This window comes from Heptranchias perlo, chromosome 2, assembly GCF_035084215.1.
Source record: "Heptranchias perlo isolate sHepPer1 chromosome 2, sHepPer1.hap1, whole genome shotgun sequence".
NCBI classification, from domain to species: domain Eukaryota; kingdom Metazoa; phylum Chordata; class Chondrichthyes; order Hexanchiformes; family Hexanchidae; genus Heptranchias; species Heptranchias perlo.
This window is the reverse complement of record NC_090326.1, coordinates 171,542,549-171,562,757: the sequence shown is the minus strand read 5'-3', so window position 1 is coordinate 171,562,757 and position 20,209 is coordinate 171,542,549. Positions and strand designations below refer to the sequence as shown.

General features: G+C 53.2%; 1 protein-coding gene across 1 annotated transcript in view; it reads left to right on the top strand.

Moving 5' to 3' along the window:
* The window catches only part of scrib (scribble planar cell polarity protein), a 296,559-nt gene that overhangs the window by 203,414 nt on the left and 72,936 nt on the right, over nucleotides 1–20,209 (top strand). Inside the window, 3 exon segments of the mRNA XM_067996625.1 lie at nucleotides 5,461–5,535; nucleotides 11,369–11,494; nucleotides 19,488–19,601. Coding sequence (XP_067852726.1) covers nucleotides 5,461–5,535; nucleotides 11,369–11,494; nucleotides 19,488–19,601 — 315 coding nt within the window.

Sequence of the window (20,209 nt, the reverse complement as noted above, 5' to 3'; positions counted from 1 at the left end):
GTTGCGGTGGGTGTGCGGTTACTGTGGTGTGTTGCGGTGAGAGTGCGGTTACTGTGGTGTGTTGCGGTGAGAGTGCGGTTACTGTGGTGTGTTGCGGTGAGAGTGCGGTTACTGTGGTGTGTTGCGGTGAGAGTGCGGTTACTGTGGTGTGTTGCGGTGGGTGCGATTACTGCGGAGTGTTACGGTGGGTGCGATTACTGTGGAGTGTTACGGTGGGTGCGATTACTGTGGTGTGTTGCGGTGAGAGTGCGGTTACTGTGGTGTGTTGCGGTGGGTGCGATTACTGTGGAGTGTTACGGTGGGTGCGATTACTGTGGTGTGTTGCGGTGGGTGTGCGGTTACTGTGGTGTGTTGCGGTGAGAGTGCGGTTACTGTGGTGTGTTGCGGTGGGTGCGATTACTGTGGTGTGTTGCGGTGGGTGTGCGGTTACTGTGGTGTGTTGCGGTGGGTGTACGGTTACTGTGGTGTGTTGCGGTGGGTGTACGGTTGCTGTGGTGTGTTGCGGTGAGTGTGCAGTTACTGTGGTGTGTTGCGGTGGGTGTGCGATTACTGTGGTGTGTTGCGGTGGGTGTGCGGTTACTGTGGTGTGTTGCGGTGGGTGTACGGTTGCTGTGGTGTGTTGCGGTGAGTGTGCAGTTACTGTGGTGTGTTGCGGTGGGTGTGCGATTACTGTGGTGTGTTGCGGTGGGTGTGCGGTTACTGTGGTGTGTTGCGGTGGGTGTGCGATTACTGTGGTGTGTTGCGGTGGGTGTGCGATTACTGTGGTGTGTTGCGGTGGGTGTGCGATTACTGTGGTGTGTTGCGGTGGGTGTGCGATTACTGTGGTGTGTTGCGGTGGGTGCGATTACTGTGGTGTGTTGCGGTGAGTGTGCGGTTACTGTGGTGTGTTGCGGTGGGTGCGGTTACTGTGGTGTGTTGCGGTGGGTGTGCGATTACTGTGGTGTGTTGCGGTGGGTGTGCGGTTACTGTGGTGTGTTGCGGTGGGTGTGCGGTTACTGTGGTGTGTTGCGGTGGGTGTGCGGTTACTGTGGTGTGTTGCGGTGGGTGTGCGATTACTGTGGTGTGTTGCGGTGGGTGTGCGATTACTGTGGTGTGTTGCGGTGAGTGTGCGATTACTGTGGTGTGTTGCGGTGGGTGCGATTACTGTGGTGTGTTGCGGTGGGTGTGCGATTACTGTGGTGTGTTGCGGTGGGTGCGATTACTGTGGTGTGTTGCGGTGGGTGTGCGGTTACTGTGGTGTGTTGCGGTGGGTGCGATTACTGTGGTGTGTTGCGGTGAGTGTGCGATTACTGTGGTGTGTTGCGGTGGGTGTGCGATTACTGTGGTGTGTTGCGGTGGGTGCGATTACTGTGGTGTGTTGCGGTGAGAGTGCGATTACTGTGGTGTGTTGCGGTGGGTGTGCGATTACTGTGGTGTGTTGCGGTGGGTGTGCGATTACTGTGGTGTGTTGCGGTGGGTGTGCGGTTACTGTGGTGTGTTGCGGTGGGTGTGCGGTTACTGTGGTGTGTTGCGGTGGGTGTGCGGTTACTGTGGTGTGTTGCGGTGGGTGTGCGGTTACTGTGGTGTGTTGCGGTGGGTGTGTGGTTACTGTGGTGTGTTGCGGTGGGTGTGCGATTACTGTGGTGTGTTGCGGTGGGTGTGCGATTACTGTGGTGTGTTGCGGTGGGTGCGATTACTGTGGTGTGTTGCGGTGGGTGCGATTACTGTGGTGTGTTGCGGTGGGTGTGCGGTTACTGTGTTGTGTTGCGGTGACTGTGCAGTTACTGTGGTGTGTTGCGGTGGGTGTGCGGTTGCTGTGGTGTGTTGCGGTGAGTGTGCAGTTACTGTGGTGTGTTGCGGTGAGTGTGCGGTTACTGTGGTGTGTTGCGGTGAGAGTGCGGTTACTGTGGTGTGTTGCGGTGGGTGTACGGTTGCTGTGGTGTGTTGCGGTGAGTGTGCAGTTACTGTGGTGTGTTGCGGTGGGTGTGCGGTTACTGTGGTGTGTTGCGGTGGGTGTGCGGTTACTGTGGTGTGTTGCGGTGGGTGTGCGATTACTGTGGTGTGTTGCGGTGGGTGTGCGATTACTGTGGTGTGTTGCGGTGGGTGTGCGATTACTGTGGTGTGTTGCGGTGGGTGTGCGGTTACTGTGGTGTGTTGCGGTGGGTGTGCGATTACTGTGGTGTGTTGCGGTGGGTGTGCGGTTACTGTGGTGTGTTGCGGTGAGAGTGCGGTTACTGTGGTGTGTTGCGGTGAGAGTGCGGTTACTGTGGTGTGTTGCGGTGAGTGTGCGGTTACTGTGGTGTGTTGCGGTGGGTGTGCGGTTACTGTGGTGTGTTGCGGTGAGTGTGCGGTTACTGTGGTGTGTTGCGGTGAGAGTGCGGTTACTGTGGTGTGTTGCGGTGAGTGTGCAGTTACTGTGGTGTGTTGCGGTGGGTGTGCGGTTACTGTGGTGTGTTGCGGTGGGTGTGCGGTTACTGTGGTGTGTTGCGGTGGGTGTGCGATTACTGTGGTGTGTTGCGGTGGGTGTGCGATTACTGTGGTGTGTTGCGGTGGGTGTGCGATTACTGTGGTGTGTTGCGGTGGGTGTGCGGTTACTGTGGTGTGTTGCGGTGGGTGTGCGGTTACTGTGGTGTGTTGCGGTGAGTGTGCGGTTACTGTGGTGTGTTGCGGTGAGTGTGCGGTTACTGTGGTGTGTTGCGGTGGGTGTGCGATTACTGTGGTGTGTTGCGGTGAGTGTGCGGTCACTGCGTTGAGGGTGAGGTGAGTCTGCGGTGTGTGCGCAGTTGTTGCGGTGAGTCTGCGGTGTGTACGCCGTGACTGCGGTGAGTGTGTTGAGAGTTTGAGGTGAGTGTGCGGTTACTGCAGTGAGGGTGTGGTGAGACTGCAGCGAGTGCGGTGTGTTGCGGTGATTGTGCTGAGAGTTTGTGGTGGGTGTGCGGTTGTTAGGGTGGGTGTGCGGTTGTTATTAGGGTGGGTGTGCGGTTGTTAGGGTGGGTGTGCGGTTGTTACTAGGGTGGGTGTGCGGTTGTTAGGGTGGGTGTGCGGTTGTTATTAGGGTGGGTGTGCGGTTGTTAGGGTGGGTGTGCGGTTGTTATTAGGGTGGGTGTGCGGTTGTTAGGGTGGGTGTGCGGTTGTTAGGGTGGGTGTGCGGTTGTTATTAGGGTGGGTGTGCGGTTGTTACTAGGGTGGGTGTGCAGTTGTTAGGGTGGGTGTGCGGTTGTTATTAGGGTGGGTGTGCGGTTGTTAGGGTCGGTGTGCGGTTGTTATTAGGGTGGGTGTGCGGTTGTTAGGGTGGGTGTGCGGTTGTTACTAGGGTGGTGTGCGGTTGTTAGGGTGGGTGTGCGGTTGTTACTAGGGTGGGTGTGCGGTTGTTAGGGTGGGTGTGCGGTTGTTATTAGGGTGGGTGTGCGGTTGTTAGGGTGGGTGTGCGGTTGTTAGGGTGGGTGTGCGGTTGTTATTAGGGTGGGTGTGCGGTTGTTATTAGGGTCGGTGTGCAGTTGTTATTAGGGTGGGTGTGCGGTTGTTATTAGGGTGGGTGTGCGGTTGTTATTAGGGTCGGTGTGCGGTTGTTATTAGGGTGGGTGTGCGGTTGTTATTAGGGTGGGTGTGCGGTTGTTACTAGGGTGGGTGTGCGGTTGTTAGGGTGGGTGTGCGGTTGTTAGGGTGGGTGTGCGGTTGTTATTAGGGTGGGTGTGCGGTTGTTAGGGTGGGTGTGCGGTTGTTACTAGGGTGGGTGTGCGGTTGTTAGGGTGGGTGTGCGGTTGTTAGGGTGGGTGTGCGGTTGTTAGGGTGGGTGTGCGGTTGTTATTAGGGTGGGTGTGCGGTTGTTAGGGTGGGTGTGCGGTTGTTATTAGGGTGGGTGTGCGGTTGTTATTAGGGTGGGTGTGCGGTTGTTAGGGTGGGTGTGCGGTTGTTAGGGTGGGTGTGCGGTTGTTAGGGTGGGTGTGCGGTTGTTATTAGGGTGGGTGTGCGGTTGTTAGGGTGGGTGTGCGGTTGTTATTAGGGTGGGTGTGCGGTTGTTATTAGGGTGGGTGTGCGGTTGTTAGGGTGGGTGTGCGGTTGTTAGGGTGGGTGTGCGGTTGTTAGGGTGGGTGTGCGGTTGTTATTAGGGTGGGTGTGCGGTTGTTAGGGTGGGTGTGCGGTTGTTATTAGGGTGGGTGTGCGGTTGTTATTAGGGTGGGTGTGCGGTTGTTATTAGGGTGGGTGTGCGGTTGTTAGGGTGGGTGTGCGGTTGTTAGGGTGGGTGTGCGGTTGTTAGGGTGGGTGTGCGGTTGTTAGGGTGGGTGTGCGGTTGTTACTAGGGTGGGTGTGCGGTTGTTACTAGGGTGGGTGTGCGGTTGTTAGGGTGGGTGTGCGGTTGTTAGGGTGGGTGTGCGGTTGTTAGGGTGGGTGTGCGGTTGTTAGGGTGGGTGTGCGGTTGTTACTAGGGTGGGTGTGCGGTTGTTAGGGTGGGTGTGCGGTTGTTACTAGGGTGGGTGTGCGGTTGTTAGGGTGGGTGTGCGGTTGTTACTAGGGTGGGTGTGCGGTTGTTAGGGTGGGTGTGCGGTTGTTATTAGGGTGGGTGTGCGGTTGTTAGGGTGGGTGTGCGGTTGTTAGGGTGGGTGTGCGGTTGTTAGGGTGGGTGTGCGGTTGTTACTAGGGTGGTGTGCGGTTGTTAGGGTGGGTGTGCGGTTGTTAGTAGGTTGGGTGTGCGGTTGTTAGGGTGGGTGTGCAGTTGTTAGGGTGGGTGTGCGGTTGTTAGGGTGGGTGTGCGGTTGTTAGTAGGGTGGGTGTGCGGTTGTTAGGGTGGGTGTGCGGTTGTTAGTAGGTTGGGTGTGCGGTTGTTAGGGTGGGTGTGCAGTTGTTAGGGTGGGTGTGCGGTTGTTAGGGTGGGTGTGCAGTTGTTAGGGTGGGTGTGCGGTTGTTAGTAGGGTGGGTGTGCGGTTGTTATTAGGGTGGGTGTGCGGTTGTTAGGGTGGGTGTGCGGTTGTTATTAGGGTGGGTGTGCGGTTGTTATTAGGGTGGGTGTGCGGTTGTTAGGGTGGGTGTGCGGTTGTTATTAGGGTGGGTGTGCGGTTGTTAGGGTGGGTGTGCGGTTGTTACTAGGGTGGGTGTGCGGTTGTTAGGGTGGGTGTGCGGTTGTTAGGGTGGGTGTGCGGTTGTTAGGGTGGGTGTGCGGTTGTTAGGGTGGGTGTGCGGTTGTTACTAGGGTGGGTGTGCGGTTGTTAGGGTGGGTGTGCGGTTGTTACTAGGGTGGGTGTGCGGTTGTTAGGGTGGGTGCGCGGTTGTTAGGGTGGGTGTGCGGTTGTTAGGGTGGGTGTGCGGTTGTTAGGGTGGGTGTGCGGTTGTTAGGGTGGGTGTGCGGTTGTTAGGGTGGGTGTGCGGTTGTTAGGGTGGGTGTGCGGTTGTTAGGGTGGGTGTGCGGTTGTTAGGGTGGGTGTGCGGTGAGTGCGTGGTCTACCTTGAATAGATTGTTTTACCTGCTGCCGTTGTGTTTTCCAGGGCAGTTCCAGTGAGCCTCCCATTCCCAGCAGCAGTGTCCCACGAGAGTTCTGCAGCTCGCCCACCTCCCAGCCGGTGAGTCCTCCCACCTACCATTTTACAATTGCTTCTTAAAAAGGTGTACTTTCTGGGTGACAATAGAATACAAAGAACACGATACAGAGTGCACACTGTACAGAGTTCAAGGGTTAGATTATGAGAGATTAAATAAAGTAGGCTTGTAATCCCTGGAGTATAGAAGGTTAGGGGGTGATTTGATCAAGGCTTTTAGGATTTTGAAAGGAATTGTTAGGGTAGATGGAGAGAATCTTGACTAGGACAAAGGGACATAACCTTAAAATCAGAGCCAGGCCGTTCAGGAGAGACGTTAGGAAACACTTCTTCACACAAAGGGTGGTAGAAGTGTGGGACTCTCTCCCACAGAGAGCAGTAGATGCTGGCTCAATTAATAATCATAAATCAGATCGATAGAGTTTTGTTAGCCCATGGATATGGAGCCAAGGTGGGTGGATGGAGTTAGGATCTCATTGAATGGTGGAACAGGCTCGAGGGGCTGAATGGCCTCCTCCTGTTCCTATGTTCCAGGATAGAGCCTGTGGTATAATACAGAGAGTGTGCACTGTGTTGCAGGATATCACCAGATTTCCCAAAGAGTTGTAAGTGATCTCTTACAGAGACTTAATAAAATGCAGAGCACAGAAACAGGCCATTCGGCCCAACTGGTCCATGCCGGAGTTTATGCTCCTCCCTCCCTACTTCATCTCACCCTATCAGCATATCCTTCTATTCCTTTCTCCCTCATGTGTTTATCCAGCTTCCCCTTAATTGCATCTATGCTATTCGCCTCAACTACTCCTTGTGGGAGCGAGTTCCACATTCTCACCACTCTCTGGGTAAAGAAGTTTCTCCTGAATTCCCTTCTGGAATGTTTCTCCACTACTGTGCAGACTCTTATCCATTGCCCTGGATGTTGTTAGTAAAGGAGGAAATCAATGCAACAGTGAGGAAGGATATTGGCTCGGAAAATCACGATGTGGAATCTGTATGGGTGGAGCTAAGAAACACCAAGGGGCAGAAAACGTTGGTGGGGGTTGTCTATAGGCCCCCAAACACTACTGGAGATGTAGGGGAGGGCATTAAACAGGAAATTAGAGACACATGCAAGAAGGGTACAACTATAATCATGGGTGAATTTGATCTACATATAGATTGGTCAAACCAAATTAGCAATAATACTGTGGGGGGAGGAATTCCTGGAGTGTGTACATGATGGTTTTCTAGACCAATACGTTGAGGAACCAACGAGAGAACAGGCGATCCTAGACTGGGTATTGTGCAATGAGAAAGGATTAATTAACAATCTTGTTGTGCGGGGTCCCCTTAGGGAAGAGCAACCATAACATGATAGAATTCCTCATTAAGATGGAGAGTGAAGTAGTTGAATCCAAAACTAGAGTCCTGAATCTAAATAAAGGAAATTACGAAAGTATGAGGTGTGAGTTGGCGATGATAGATTGGGGAACTTGACTAAAAGGGATGATGGTGGATAGGCAATGGCTAATATTTAAAGAACATGTGCAGGAATTACAACAATTATTCATTCCTGTCTGGCACAAAAATAAAACAGGAAAGGTGGCTCAACCGTGGATTACAAAAGAAATTAGGGATAGTATTAGATCCAAAGAGGAGACATATAAAATTGGCAGAAAAAGCGGCAAGCCTGAGGATTGGGAGCAGTTCAGAATTCAGCAAAGGAGAACAAAGAGATTGATCAGGAGGGGAAAAATAGAGTATGAGAGTAAACTGGCAGGGAACATAAAAACTGACTGTAAAAGCTTCTATAAATATGTCAAGAGAAAAAGATTAGTGAAGACAAATGTAGGTCCCTTACAGTCAGAAATGGGGGTAATTATAATGGGGAACAAAGAAATGGCAGAACAATTAAACACATACTTTGGTTCTGTCTTCACAAAGGAGGACATAAATAACCTGCCAGAAATGTTAGGGAACCAAGGGTCCAGTGAGAGAGAGAAACTGAAGGAAACCAGTATTAGTAAAAAAATAGTGCTAAGGAAATTAATGGGGCTAAAGGCTGACAAATCCCCAGGGCCTGATAATCTACATCCCAGAGTACTAAAGGAAGTGGCCCTGGAAATAGTGGATGCATTGGTGATCATCTTCCAAAATTCTATAGACTCTGGAACAGTTCCTACAGATTGGAGGGTGGCAAATGTAACCCCACTATTTAAAAAAGGAGGGAGAGAAAAAACAGGGAATTACAGACCAGTTAGCCTAACATCAGTAGTGGGGAAAATGCTAGAGTCTATTATAAAAGATGTGATAACAGAACACTTGGAAGGCATTAACGGGATTGGACAAAGTCAGCATGGGTTTATGAAAGGGAAATCATGCTTAATAAATCTACTGGAGTTTTTTTGAGGATGTAACTAGTAGAATAGATAGGGGAGAACCAGTGGATGTGGTGTATTTGGATTTTCAGAAGGCTTTTGATAAGGTCCCACACAAGAGGTTAGTGTGTAAAATTAAAGCACATGGGATTGGGGGGAATATACTGGCATGGATTGAGAATTGGTTGACAGACAGGAAACAGAGAGTAGGAATAAACGGGTCTTTTTCCGGGTGACAGGCAGTGACTAGTGGGGTACCGCAGGGATCAGTGCTTGGGCCCCAGCTATTCACAATATATATCAATGATTTGGATGAGGGAACTAAATGTAACATTTCCAAGTTTGCAGACGACACAAAGCTGGGGTTGAATGTGAGCTGTGAGGAGGATGCAAAGAGGCTCCGATGTGATTTAGACAAGTTGGGTGAGTGGGCAAGAACATGGCAGATGCAGAATAATGTGGATAAATGTGAGGTTATCCACTTTGGTTGTAAAAACAGAAAGGCAGATTATTATCTGAATGGTGATAGATTGGGAAAAGGGGAGGTGCAACGAGACCTGGGTGTCCTTGTACACCAGTCACTGAAAGCGAGCATTCAGGTGCGGCAAGCAGTTGGGAAGGCGAATGGTATGTTGGCCTTCATTGCAGGAGGATTTGAGTACAGGAGCGGGGATGTCTTACTGCAGTTATACAGGGCCTTGGTGAGACCACATCTGGAGTATTGTGTGCAGTTTTGGTCTCCTTATCTGAGGAAGGATGTCCTTGCCATGGAGGGAGTGCAATGAAGGTTTACCAGACGGATTCCTGGGATGGCAGGACTGACGTATGAGGAGAGATTGGGTCGACTGGGCCCATATTCACTAGAGTTTAGAAGAATGAGAGGTGATCTCATCGAAACATAAAATTCTAACAGGACTGGGACAGACTAGATGCAGGGAGGATGTTCCCGATGGCTGGGGAGTCCAGAACCAGGGGTCACAGTCCTCAGGATACGGGGTATGCCATTTAGAACCGAGATGAGGAGACATTTCTTCACTCAGAGGGTGGTGAACCTGTGGAATTCTCTACCATAGAAGGCAGTGGAGGCCAAGTCATTAGATGTATTCAAGAAGGAGATAGATATATTTCTTAATGCTAAAGGGATCGAGGGATATGGGGAAAAAGTGGGAACAGGGTACTGAGTTAGACGATCAGCCATGATCATTTTGAATGGGGGAGCAGGCCCGAAGGGCCGAATGGCCTACTCTTGCTCCTATTTTCTCTGTTTCTGTGTTTCTATGTTGTCGACAGCAGCCTTGTTTTGGGCTGCACTCCCTGAATCATGTCCATCGGCTCACTTGTCCTTTCACTTCGACCACAAATCACCCTGAAATAGCCAAAACAAAATCATGTTCAGTTTGAAGGAATAAGTCTGTATTCTAATTTGTTTACATTCTATGCCTTTTTCTGTTTCTCCATTTCTGCTCCCTGTCCCCCTCTCTTTCTCTCCCTGTTTCTGTCCCTCTGTCTATCTATCCCCCGCACCCCCTCTCCCCCGCACCCCCTCTCCCCCGCACCCCCTCTCCCCCCTCTCCCCCCGCGCCCCCTCTCCCCCGCGCCCCCTCTCCCCCGCGCCCCCTCTCCCCCGCGCCCCCTCTCCCCCGCGCCCCCTCTCCCCCGCGCCCCCTCTCCCCCGCGCCCCCTCTCCCCCGCGCCCCCTCTCCCCCGCGCCCCCTCTCGCCCCCCCCCCCGCTCCCTCTCGCCCCCCCCGCTCCCTCCCCCCCCTGCTCCCTTCGCTCCCTCTTCCCCCCCCCCCCCCCAACCCGCTCCCTCTCTCCCTCTCTTCCTCACTGGCTCCCTCTCTCTCTGTCTTTGTCTTGCTCTTGCCTCTCTCTGTCTGTCTCTCTGCCCTGTCCCCTCTCCCTGCTTTGTCTCTCTCTCGCGCTCCCCCTCTCTCTCGCTCTTTCCCCTTTCTCTCGCTCTTTCCCCTTTCTCTCGCTCTTTCCCCTTTCTCTCGCTCTTTCCCCTTTCTCTCGCTCTTTCCCCTTTCTCTCGCTCTTTCCCCTTTCTCCCGCTCTCTCTCTCTCCCCCTCCCCCTCTCTCTCCCCCTCTCTCTCGCGCTCCCCCTCTCTCTCGTGCTCCCCCTCTCTCTCGTGCTCCCCCTCTCTCTCTCGCGCTCCCCCCTCTCTCTCGCGCTCCCCCTCTCTCCTCCTCTCTCTCGCGCTCCCCCTCTCTCCCCTCTCTCGCGCTCCCCCTCTCTCGCGCTCCCCTCTCTCTCGCGCTCTCCCCTCTCTCTCACGCTCCCCCTCTCTCTCGCTCTTTCCCCTTTCTCTCGCTCTTCCCCCTTTCTCCCGCTCTCTCGCTCTCCCCCTCCCCCCCTCTCCCCCTCTCTCTCGCTCTCCCCCTCCCCCTCTCTCTCCCCCTCTCTCTCGCGCTCCCCCTCTCTCGCGCTCCCCCTCTCTCGCCCTCCCCCTCTCTCTCGCTCTCCCCCTCCCCCTCTCTCTCCCCTCTCTCTCGCTCTCCCCCTCTCTCTCTCGCGCTCCCCCTCTCTCTCGCGCTCCCCCTCTCTCTCGCTCTCCCCCTTTCTCTCGCTCTCCCCCTCTCTCCCGCTCTCCTGCTCTCCCCCTCTCTCTCGCTCTCCCCCTCTCTCTCGTTCTCCCCCTCTCTCCCGCTCTCCCCCTCTCTCTCCCGCTCTCCCCCTCTCTCCCCTCTCTCTCCCCCTCCCCCCCTCTCTCCCCCTCTCTCTCTCTCTCCCCCTCTCTCTCCCCCTCTCTCGCTCTCCCCCTCCCCCTCTCCTCCCCCCCTCTCTCGCTCTCCCCCTCTCTCTCCCCTCTCTCTCCCCCTCTCTCTCCCCCCCTCTCGTCGCTCTCCCCCTCTCTCTCCCCCTCCCCCTCTCTCTCCCCCCCTCTCTCTCCCCCCTCTCGCTCTCCCCTATCTCTCCCTCTCTCTCGCTCTCTCCCCCTCTCGCTCTCCCCCTCCCCTCTCTCTCCCCCCTCTCTCGCTCTCCCCCTCTCTCTCGCTCTCCCCCCTCTCTCCCCCTCCCCTCCCCTCTCTCTCCCCCTCCCCCTCTCTCTCCCCCCCCCTCTCTCCCCCCCTCTCTCCCCCCCTCTCTCTCCCCCTCTCTCTCCCCTCTCTCTCCCCCTCTCTCCCCCCCTCTCTCTCCCCCTCCCCCTCTCTCCCCCCTCTCTCCCCCCCTCTCTCCCCCCCTCTCTCCCCCCCTCTCTCTCCCCCCCTCTCTCCCCCCCTCTCTCTCCCCCCCTCTCTCCCCCCCTCTCTCTCCCCCTCTCTCCCCCCCTCTCTCCCCCCCTCTCTCTCCCCCTCTCTCCCCCTCTCTCCCCTCTCTCTCCCCCCCTCTCTCTCCCCCCCTCTCTCCCCCCCTCTCTCTCCCCCCTCTCTCTCCCCCTCCTCTCCCCTCTCTCCCCCTCTCTCTCCCCCCCTCTCTCTCCCCCCCTCGCTCTCCCCCTCTCTCTCCCCTCGCTCTCACTCTCGCTCTCTCTCTCTCTCCTGTTGCTGACGGACAGACCAAACCCGGAGTCATTCAGCCGATGCCCAGGGTCAGACCGTTTGTGGCTCCAGCACCAACAGAGGGCAGGAACAGTCCGAACCCGTTCCAGAAAGCAGAGGAGCAGGCAGTGCCACAGAATACTGTAAGTGTTGCAGCGGTGGGGCCACTGGTGAGATCTATAGGGTACATGGGAAAGGAAAAGCCTGGAGCTTTGACACAGTGCAATAGAACACAGCCCTACTGGCCCATAAGACCTGCAAATAGGACTGAGCTACAAAGACTAACTGCAGTAAGAAAGGCTTCGGTCCGACTCACACCATAGTTACAGCACAACTGAAACGTGTTTCCCAGGACACTCGATGGTTGGAGGAGGCTGACTGACACTTGCATTGTAGACACATCACATCCTCCAGATCTCCTCATCGCAAGGGAGCTTCAGTGTTTGCGGTTTTCACTATAAAGAGGGTTTCAGTATAAGAGGGTTCAGTATAAGAGGGTTTCAGTATAAGAGGGTTTCTGTATAAAGGGGTTTCAGTATAAAGGGGGTTTCTGTATAAGGGGGTTCTGTATAAGGGGGTTTCTGTATAAGGGGGGTTTCTGTATAAGGGGGTTTCTGTATAAAGGGGTTTCTGTATAAAGGGGTTTCAGTATAAAGGGGTTTCTGTATAAAGGGGTTTCAGTATAAGAGGGTTTCTGTATAAGGGGGTTTCTGTATAAGGGGGTTTCTGTATAAAGGGGTTTCTGTATAAGGGGGTTTCTGTATAAAGGGGTTTCTGTATAAGGGGGTTTCTGTATAAGGGGGTTTCTGTATAAGGGGGTTTCTGTATAAAGGGGTTTCTGTATAAGGGGGTTTCTGTATAAAGGGGTTTCAGTTTCATAAGATCATAGAAAGTTATGGCACAGGAGGAGGCCATTCGGCCCATCGTGTCTGTGCCAACTATAAAGGGCTATCCAGCTTAATCCCACTTTCCAGCACTTGGTCCGTAGCCCTGCAGGTCAAGGCTCTTCAGGTGCACATCCAGGTACTTTTTAAATGAGTTGAGGGTTTCTGCCTCTCCCACCCTCTCAGGCAGTGAGTTCCAGACCCCCACCACCCTCTGGGGGAAAACATTCTCCTCAGCTCCCCTCTGATCCTTCTGCCATCACTTTAAATCTATGCCCCCTGGTCACTGACCCCTCCACTAAGGAAATAGGTCCTTCCTATCCACTCTATCTGGGCCCCTCATAATTTTATACACCTCAATTAAATCTCCCCTCAGCCTCCTCTGTTCCAAAGAGAACAACCCCAGCCTATCCAATCTTTCCTCATAGCTAAAATTCTCCAGCCCTGGCAACATCCTCGTAAATCTCCTCTGCACCCTCTCTAGTGCAATCACATCTTTCCTGTAATGTGGTGACCAGAACTGTACCCAGTACTCAAGCTGTGGCCTAACTAGTGTTTTATACAGTTCCAGCATAACCTCCCTGCTCTTATATTCTATGCCTCGGCTAATAAAGGAAAGTATTCCATATGCCTTTTTAACCACCTTATCTACCTGTCCTGCGACCTTCAGGGATCTGTGGACATGCACTCCAAGATCCCTCACTTCCTCTACGCCTCTCAGTATCCTCCCATTTATTGTGTATTCCTTGCCTTGTTTGCCCTCGCCCAAATGCATTCCTCACACTTCTCTGGATTGAATTCCATTTGCCACTTTTCTGCCACCTGACCAGTCCATTGATATCTTCCTGCAGTCTACAGCTTTCCTCCTCACTATTAAGCACATGGCCAATTTTTGTATCATCTGCAAACTTCTTAATCATGCCCCCCACATTCAATCCAAATCATTAATATATACCACAAAAAGCAAGGGACCGAGTACCGAGCCCTGTGGAACCCCACTGGAAACAGCCTTCCAGTCACAAAAACACCTGTCAACCATTACCCTTTGCTTCCTGCCACTGAGTCAATTTTGGATCCAACTTGCCACATTCCCTTGGATCCCATGGGCTTTTACTTTTTTGACCAGTCAACCGTATGGGACCTGGTCAAAAGCCTTGCTAAAATCCATGTAGACTACATCAAACACTTTACTCTCATCGACCCTCCTTGTTACCTCTAAAAATTCAGTCAAGTTAGTCAGACACGACCTTCCTTACAAATCCGTGCTGACTGTCCTTGATTAGTCCGTGCCTTTCTCAGTGACGTTTATCCTGTCCCACAGAATTGATTCCAGTAATTTGCCCACCACCGAGGTTAGACTGACTGGCCTGTAATTACTCGGTCTATCCTTCGCTCCTTTTTAAACAGCAGTACAACATTAGCAGTCTCCAATCCTCCGGCACCACGCCTGTATCCAGTGAGGATTGGAAAATGATGGTCAGAGCCTCCGCTATTTCCTCCCAGGCTTCTCCTAACAGCCTGGATACATTTCATCCGGGCCTGGTGATTTATCCACTTTCAAAGATGCTAAACCCCTTAATATTTCCTCTCTCACCATGTTTATCCCATCCAATATTTCACACTCCTCCTCTTTAACTACAATGTCTGCATCGTCCCTCTCCTTTGTGAAGACAGATGCAAAGTATGTATTAAGAACCAGACCCACATCTTCCGCCTCCACACATAGTTTACCTTTTTGGTCTCTAATAGGCCCTACTCTTTCCTTAGTTATCCTCTTGCACTTTATGTATTATAAAATGTCTTTGAGTTTCCTGATGTTACTTGTCAATATTTTTCATGCCCTCTCTTTGCTTTCCTAATTTCCTTTTTAATTTCACCCTCCACTTTCTATACTCGAGGCTTTCTGCACTATTTAGCTCTTAATATTGACATAATGTCTTATCCTTACCCTGTATGCGCCTTAACATCAAGGGGGCTCTAGATTTGTAGAGTCCCACCCTTTTTCTTTGTTTAAGAGAGGTGCAAGAGCCATAGAGTATTGATAATGGGGATCTTCAACTATCCTAATATAGACTGGGACAGTAATAGTATAAGGGGCAATAGGGGGGAAGAATTTTTGAATGTGTTCAGGAGAACTTTCTTGATCAGTTTGCTTCGGCCCAGTGAGGAAGGAGGCATTGCTCGATCTGGTTCTGGGGAATGAGGCAGGCCAAGTGGAGCAAGTGTCAGTGGGGGAGCATTTAGGGAGCAGCGATCATAGTATCATAAGGTTTAGATTAGCTATGGAAAAGGACAAGGAGCAATCTAGAGTAAAAATACTTAATTGGAGGAGGACTAATTTCAGTGGGTTGAGAACAGATCTGTCCCGGGTAAATTGGCATCAAAGATTGGCAGGCAAAACTGTAATTGAACAGTGGGCGGCCTTTAAAGAGGAGATGATTCAGGTACAGTCCAGGTACATCCCAGAGGGGGAAAGGTAGGGCAACTAAAGCCAGAGCTCCCTGGATGACAAAAAAGATAGAGAGTAAGATGAAGCAGAAAAAGGGGGCGTATGACAGATGTCAGGTTGATAATACAAGTGAGAACCAGGCTGAATATAGAAAGTTCAGAGGGGAAGTGAAAAAGGAAATAAGAGGGGCAAAGAGAGAGTATGAGAATAGACTGGTGGCAAACATAAAAGGGAATCCAAAAGTCTTCTACAGGCTGTAAACAGTAAACGGGTAGTAAGAGGAGGGGTGGGGCGATTAGGGACCATAAAGGAGATTTACTCATGGAGGCAGAGGGCATGGCCGAGGTACTAAATGAGTACATTGCATCTGTCTTTACCAAGGAAGAAGATGCTGCCAGAGTCTCAGTAAAGAAACATATAGTTGAGATACTGGATGGGCTAAAAATTGATAAAGAAGAGGTACTAGAAAGGCTAGCTGTATTTAAAGTAGATAAGTCACCCGTCCAGATGGGATGCATCCTAGGTTGCTGAGGGAAGTAAGGGTGGAAATTGTGGAGGTACTGGCCATAATCTTCCAAACATCTGTAGATACGGGGGTGGTGCCAGAGGACTGGAGAATTGCAAATGTTACACCCTTGTTCAAAAAAGGTGTAAGGATAAACCCAGCAACTATTGACCAGTCAGTTAATCTCAGTGGTGGGGAAACTTTTAGAAACGATAATCCGGGACAGAATTAACAGTCACTTGGACAATTGTAGATTAATAAGGGAAAACCAGCACGGATTTGTTAAAGGCAAATCGTGTTTGACTATCTTGATTGAGTTTTTTGATGAGGGCAATGTGGTTGATGTGTATATGGATTTCTAAAAGGCGTTTGATAAAGTGCCACATGAAGCCCATGGAATAAAGGGGGCAGTGGCAGCATGGATACAAAATTGGCTAAGTTACAGGAAACAGAGAGTAGTGGTGAACAGTTGTGTTTGGGACTGGAGGGAGGTGTACAGTGGTGTTCCCCAGAGGTCAGTGCTGGGACCACTGCTTTTCTTGACATATTATCGACTTGGACTTGGGTGTACAGGGCACAATTTCAAAATTTGCAGATGACACAAAACTTGGAAGTGTTATGAACAGTGAGGTGGATAGTGATAGACTTCAAGAGGATATAGACAGGCTGGTGGAATGGGCGGACACGTGGCAGATAACATTTAACGCAGAGAAGTGCGAAGTGATACATTTTGGTAGGAAGAACGAGGAGAGGCAATATAAATTAGAGGGTGCAATTCTAAAGTGGGTGCAGGAACAGAGAGATCTGGGGGTATCTGTACACAGGTCGTTGAAGATGGCAGGACAATTTAAGAAAGCGGGTAAAAAAGCATACGGGATCCTGGGCTTTATAAATAGAGGCATAGAGTACAAAAGCAAGGAAGTCATGATGAACCTTTATAAAACACTGGTTTGGCCACAATTGGAATATTGTGTCCAGTTCTGGGCACTGCTCTTTAGGAAAGATGCCTTAGAGAGGGTGTAGAGGAGATTTACTTGAATGATTCCAGGGATGAGAGACTTTAGTTACGTGGATAGACTGGAGAAGCTGGGATTGTTCTCCTTGGAACAGAGAAGGTTGAGAGGAGATTTGATCGAGATGTTCAAAATCATGAAGGGTTTAGACAGAGTCAATAAAGAGAAGCTGTTCCCACTGTCGGTAAGGTTTTAGGTGATTGGCAAAAGAACCAAAGGCGACATGAGGAAAAACTTTTTTATACAGCGAGTTGTTAGGATCTGGAACGCACTGCCTGAAAGGGTGGTAGAAGCAGGGTCAATTGTGGTTTTCAAAAAGGAATCAGATAGGTACCTGAAGGAGAAAAATTTGCAGGGCTACAGGGAAAGTGCGGGGGATTGCTGGATTGCTCCTACAGAGAGCTGGCACAGGCTCCATGGGCCGAATGGCCTCCTTCTGCACCGTAACTATTCTATGATTCCAAGAGGGTTTCAGTATAAGAGGGTTTCAGTATAAGAGGGTTTCACTATAAAGGGGTTTCAGTATAAAGGGGTTTCAGTATAAGAGGGTTTCAGTATAAGAGGGTTTCTGTATAAGAGAGTTTCAGTTTTAGGGTTTCTCTGTAAAGAGGTTTTATTTATTCATGTGAACACCAGGATGGTAGGAGGAGAACCAGTTGAACCTCAGTATTTTTATGACTACCTGTTCCCACAGCCCTCTCTCTTTTATGACGGAGCTTTTCAGTAATCACAGAGAATCTCACTGTGAACAGTTCCATTGTAAGAGGGTTTACAGTATTCTTTGTTGCTTTGTTATTTTTAATCCTGTCCTGAGTGACAGGTCTCAGAGGGAGGGAGTGGGTTTGGCTGATGTGGCTGATGGGAAGATTACACCAGATTAAGCCATGTTTGAATGTGTGGCCCTGACCTGGGAACACTTGGAGAGGGGGGGCGGTGAATGTGGGAAATATTTCATTACTCAGCACTGTCTCCCCGTACACTGAACACAATCCTACTCTCCATTCCCCAAATCTTTCACACTGAAACAGTCCAAAAGGTCTGCAGTGCTCTTGTGAAAGTTGTACTATATTACAAGCAGTCTGTATCAAGTGCTGAGATCAGTGAATCACTGATTGGGAAGTGTGTTTAGACGGCAGCCATCCTGAGCTGGATATGGTACCATGAGACTGTGGGCACCGTGCACTGACTGAGAAGGACAGAGATTAGCTGCTAAACACATAACAGCTTGCAGCATCCATGCCCCTCACATCACTAGGGTTCCCTCACTGCCCACTACTGTCTGAATCTCTCTCCCAGACACCGTACCCCCACTCTCCCCCACCCCCCCACACCGGACACTGTACCCCGCTCTCCCCCACCCCCCCACACCGGACACTGTACCCCACTCTCCCCCACCCCCCCACACCGGACACTGTACCCCGCTCTCCCCCCACCCCCCGACCGGACACCGTACCCCCACTCTCCCCCGCCCCCCACACCGGACACTGTACCCCGCTCTCCCCCGCCCCCCCCACACCGGACACTGTACCCCGCTCTCCCCGCCCCCCCCACACCGGACACTGTACCCCGCTCTCCCCCCACGGACACTGTACCCCGCTCTCCCCCACCCCCCACACCAGACACCGTACCCCCACTCTCCCCCACCCCCCACACCGACACCGTACCCCGCTCTCCCCCCACCGGACACTGTACCCCGCTCTCCCCCGCCCCCACACCGGACACTGTACCCCGCTCTCCCCCGCCCCCACACCGGACACTGTACCCCGCTCTCCCCCGCCCCCCCACACCAGACACCGTACCCCCACTCTCCCCCACCCCCCACACCGGACACTGTACCCCGCTCTCCCCCGCCCCCCACACCGGACGCTGTACCCCGCTCTCCCCCACCCCCCCACACCGGACGCTGTACCCCGCTCTCCCCCACACCCCCCACACCGGACACTGTACCCCGCTCTCCCCCACACCCCCCACACCGGACACTGTACCCCGCTCTCCCCCGACCGGACACTGTACCCCGCTCTCCCCAGCCCCCCACACCGGACACTGTACCCCGCTCTCCCCCGACCCGGACACTGTACCCCGCTCTCCCCCGCCCCCCCACACCGGACACTGTACCCCACTCTCCCCCCGCCCCCCCACACCGGACGCTGTACCCCGCTCTCCCCCCATCGGACACCCTAAACCCCCACTCTCCCCCGACCGGACACTGTACCCCCGCTCTCCCCCCACCGGACACTGTACCCTACTCTCCCCCGCCCCCCCACACCGGACACTGTACCCCGCTCTCCCCCGCCCCCCCACACCGGACACTGTACCCCGCTCTCCCCCGACCGGACACTGTACCCCGCTCTCCCCCGCCCCCCCACACCGGACACTGTACCCCACTCTCCCCCGCCCCCCCCACACCGGACGCTGTACCCCGCTCTCCCCCCATCGGACACCCTAAACCCCCACTCTCCCCGACCGGACACTGTACCCCGCTCTCCCCCACCGGACACTGTACCCCGCTCTCCCCCACCCCCCCCACACCGGACACTGTACCCCACTCTCCCCCGACCGGACACTGTACCCCGCTCTCCCCCACCCCCCCACACCGGACACTGTACCCCACTCTCCCCGACCGGGACACTGTACCCGCTCTCCCCCCACCGGACACTGTACCCCACTCTCCCCCACCCCCCCACACCGGACGCTGTACCCCACTCTCCCCCCATCGGACACCCTAAACCCCCACTCTCCCCCACCGGACACTGTACCCCCGCTCTCACCCCACCGGACGCCCTAAACCCCCGCTCTCCCCCACCGGACACCCTAAACCTCCGCTCTCCCCCCCACCGGACACCCTAATCCCCCGCTCTCCCCCCACCGGACACCTAAACCCCCGCTCCCCCTCCCACCGCACGCCCTATACCCCCGCTCTCCCGGACGCCCTAAACCCCCGCTCTCCCGGACGCCCTAAACCCCCGCTCTCCCGGACGCCCTAAACCCCCGCTCTCCCGGACGCCCTAACCCCCGCTCTCCCGGACGCCCTAAACCCCCGCTCTCCCGGACGCCCTAAACCCCCGCTCTCCCAGTCTGGCTGCTGTATACCTCCAGTATTCCCTGTTTATATCCTCACACTGTTCTTGATCTACTCTGTTTGCTATTTGCTGAATTTGCTATATTTCAAGAGGTGATCTGCAGTCACCAGTGAGAAGCCCAATTTTATCCTTCCTGTTTTTTTCTCTCGCTCTCTTTCTGTCCTTTGCTGTTTATTTCTCCTGCTCTTCCTTCTCCTCTCCGCAGCCTCTGGTCGCGTCTCCTCCCTCTCCCCCCTCTCCTGATGAGATTCCAATCAATGTCAAACAGGCTTACAAACGGTTTGCAGCAGTACCGAGCACACAGCCTCTGCTGGAGCAGGTATGGACTCTGGGGGAGTGGGCACTGGGCAGAGAGCAGAGCGTAGGATGCTGGCCTCTGCTGGACTAGGTCTGGACTCTGGGGGAGTGGGCAGAGGGGAGAGAGCGGGGCAGAGGGCAGCCTCTGCTGCAGCAGGTCTGGACACTGTGGGAGTGGGCACTGGTCACAGGGCAGGGAGCATAGATCGGGCAGAGAGCAGGGAAGAGGTAGGGAGCTGCCTCTGGTGGAGCAGGTCTGGACACTTTGGGAGTGGGCGTGGGGCAGAGAGCGGCCTCACAGCACAGAGACTCACAAATAGAAAGGACTTCCATTCCGGGGGGAATGTTCCTGATATGCAGGTGCAGCAGGTGATCAAGAAGGCCAACGGAATGTTGGCTTTTATTGCTAGGGGATAGAATATAAAAACAGGGAGGTATTGCTGCAGTTATATAAGGTATTGGTGAGACTGCACCTGGAATACTGCATACAGTTTTGGTGTCCATACTTAAGAAAAGACATACTTGCTCTTGAGGCAGTACAAAGAAGGTTCACTCGGTTAATCCCGGGGATGAGGGGGCGGACATATGAGGAGAGGTTGAGTAGATTGGGACTCTACTCATTGGAGTTCA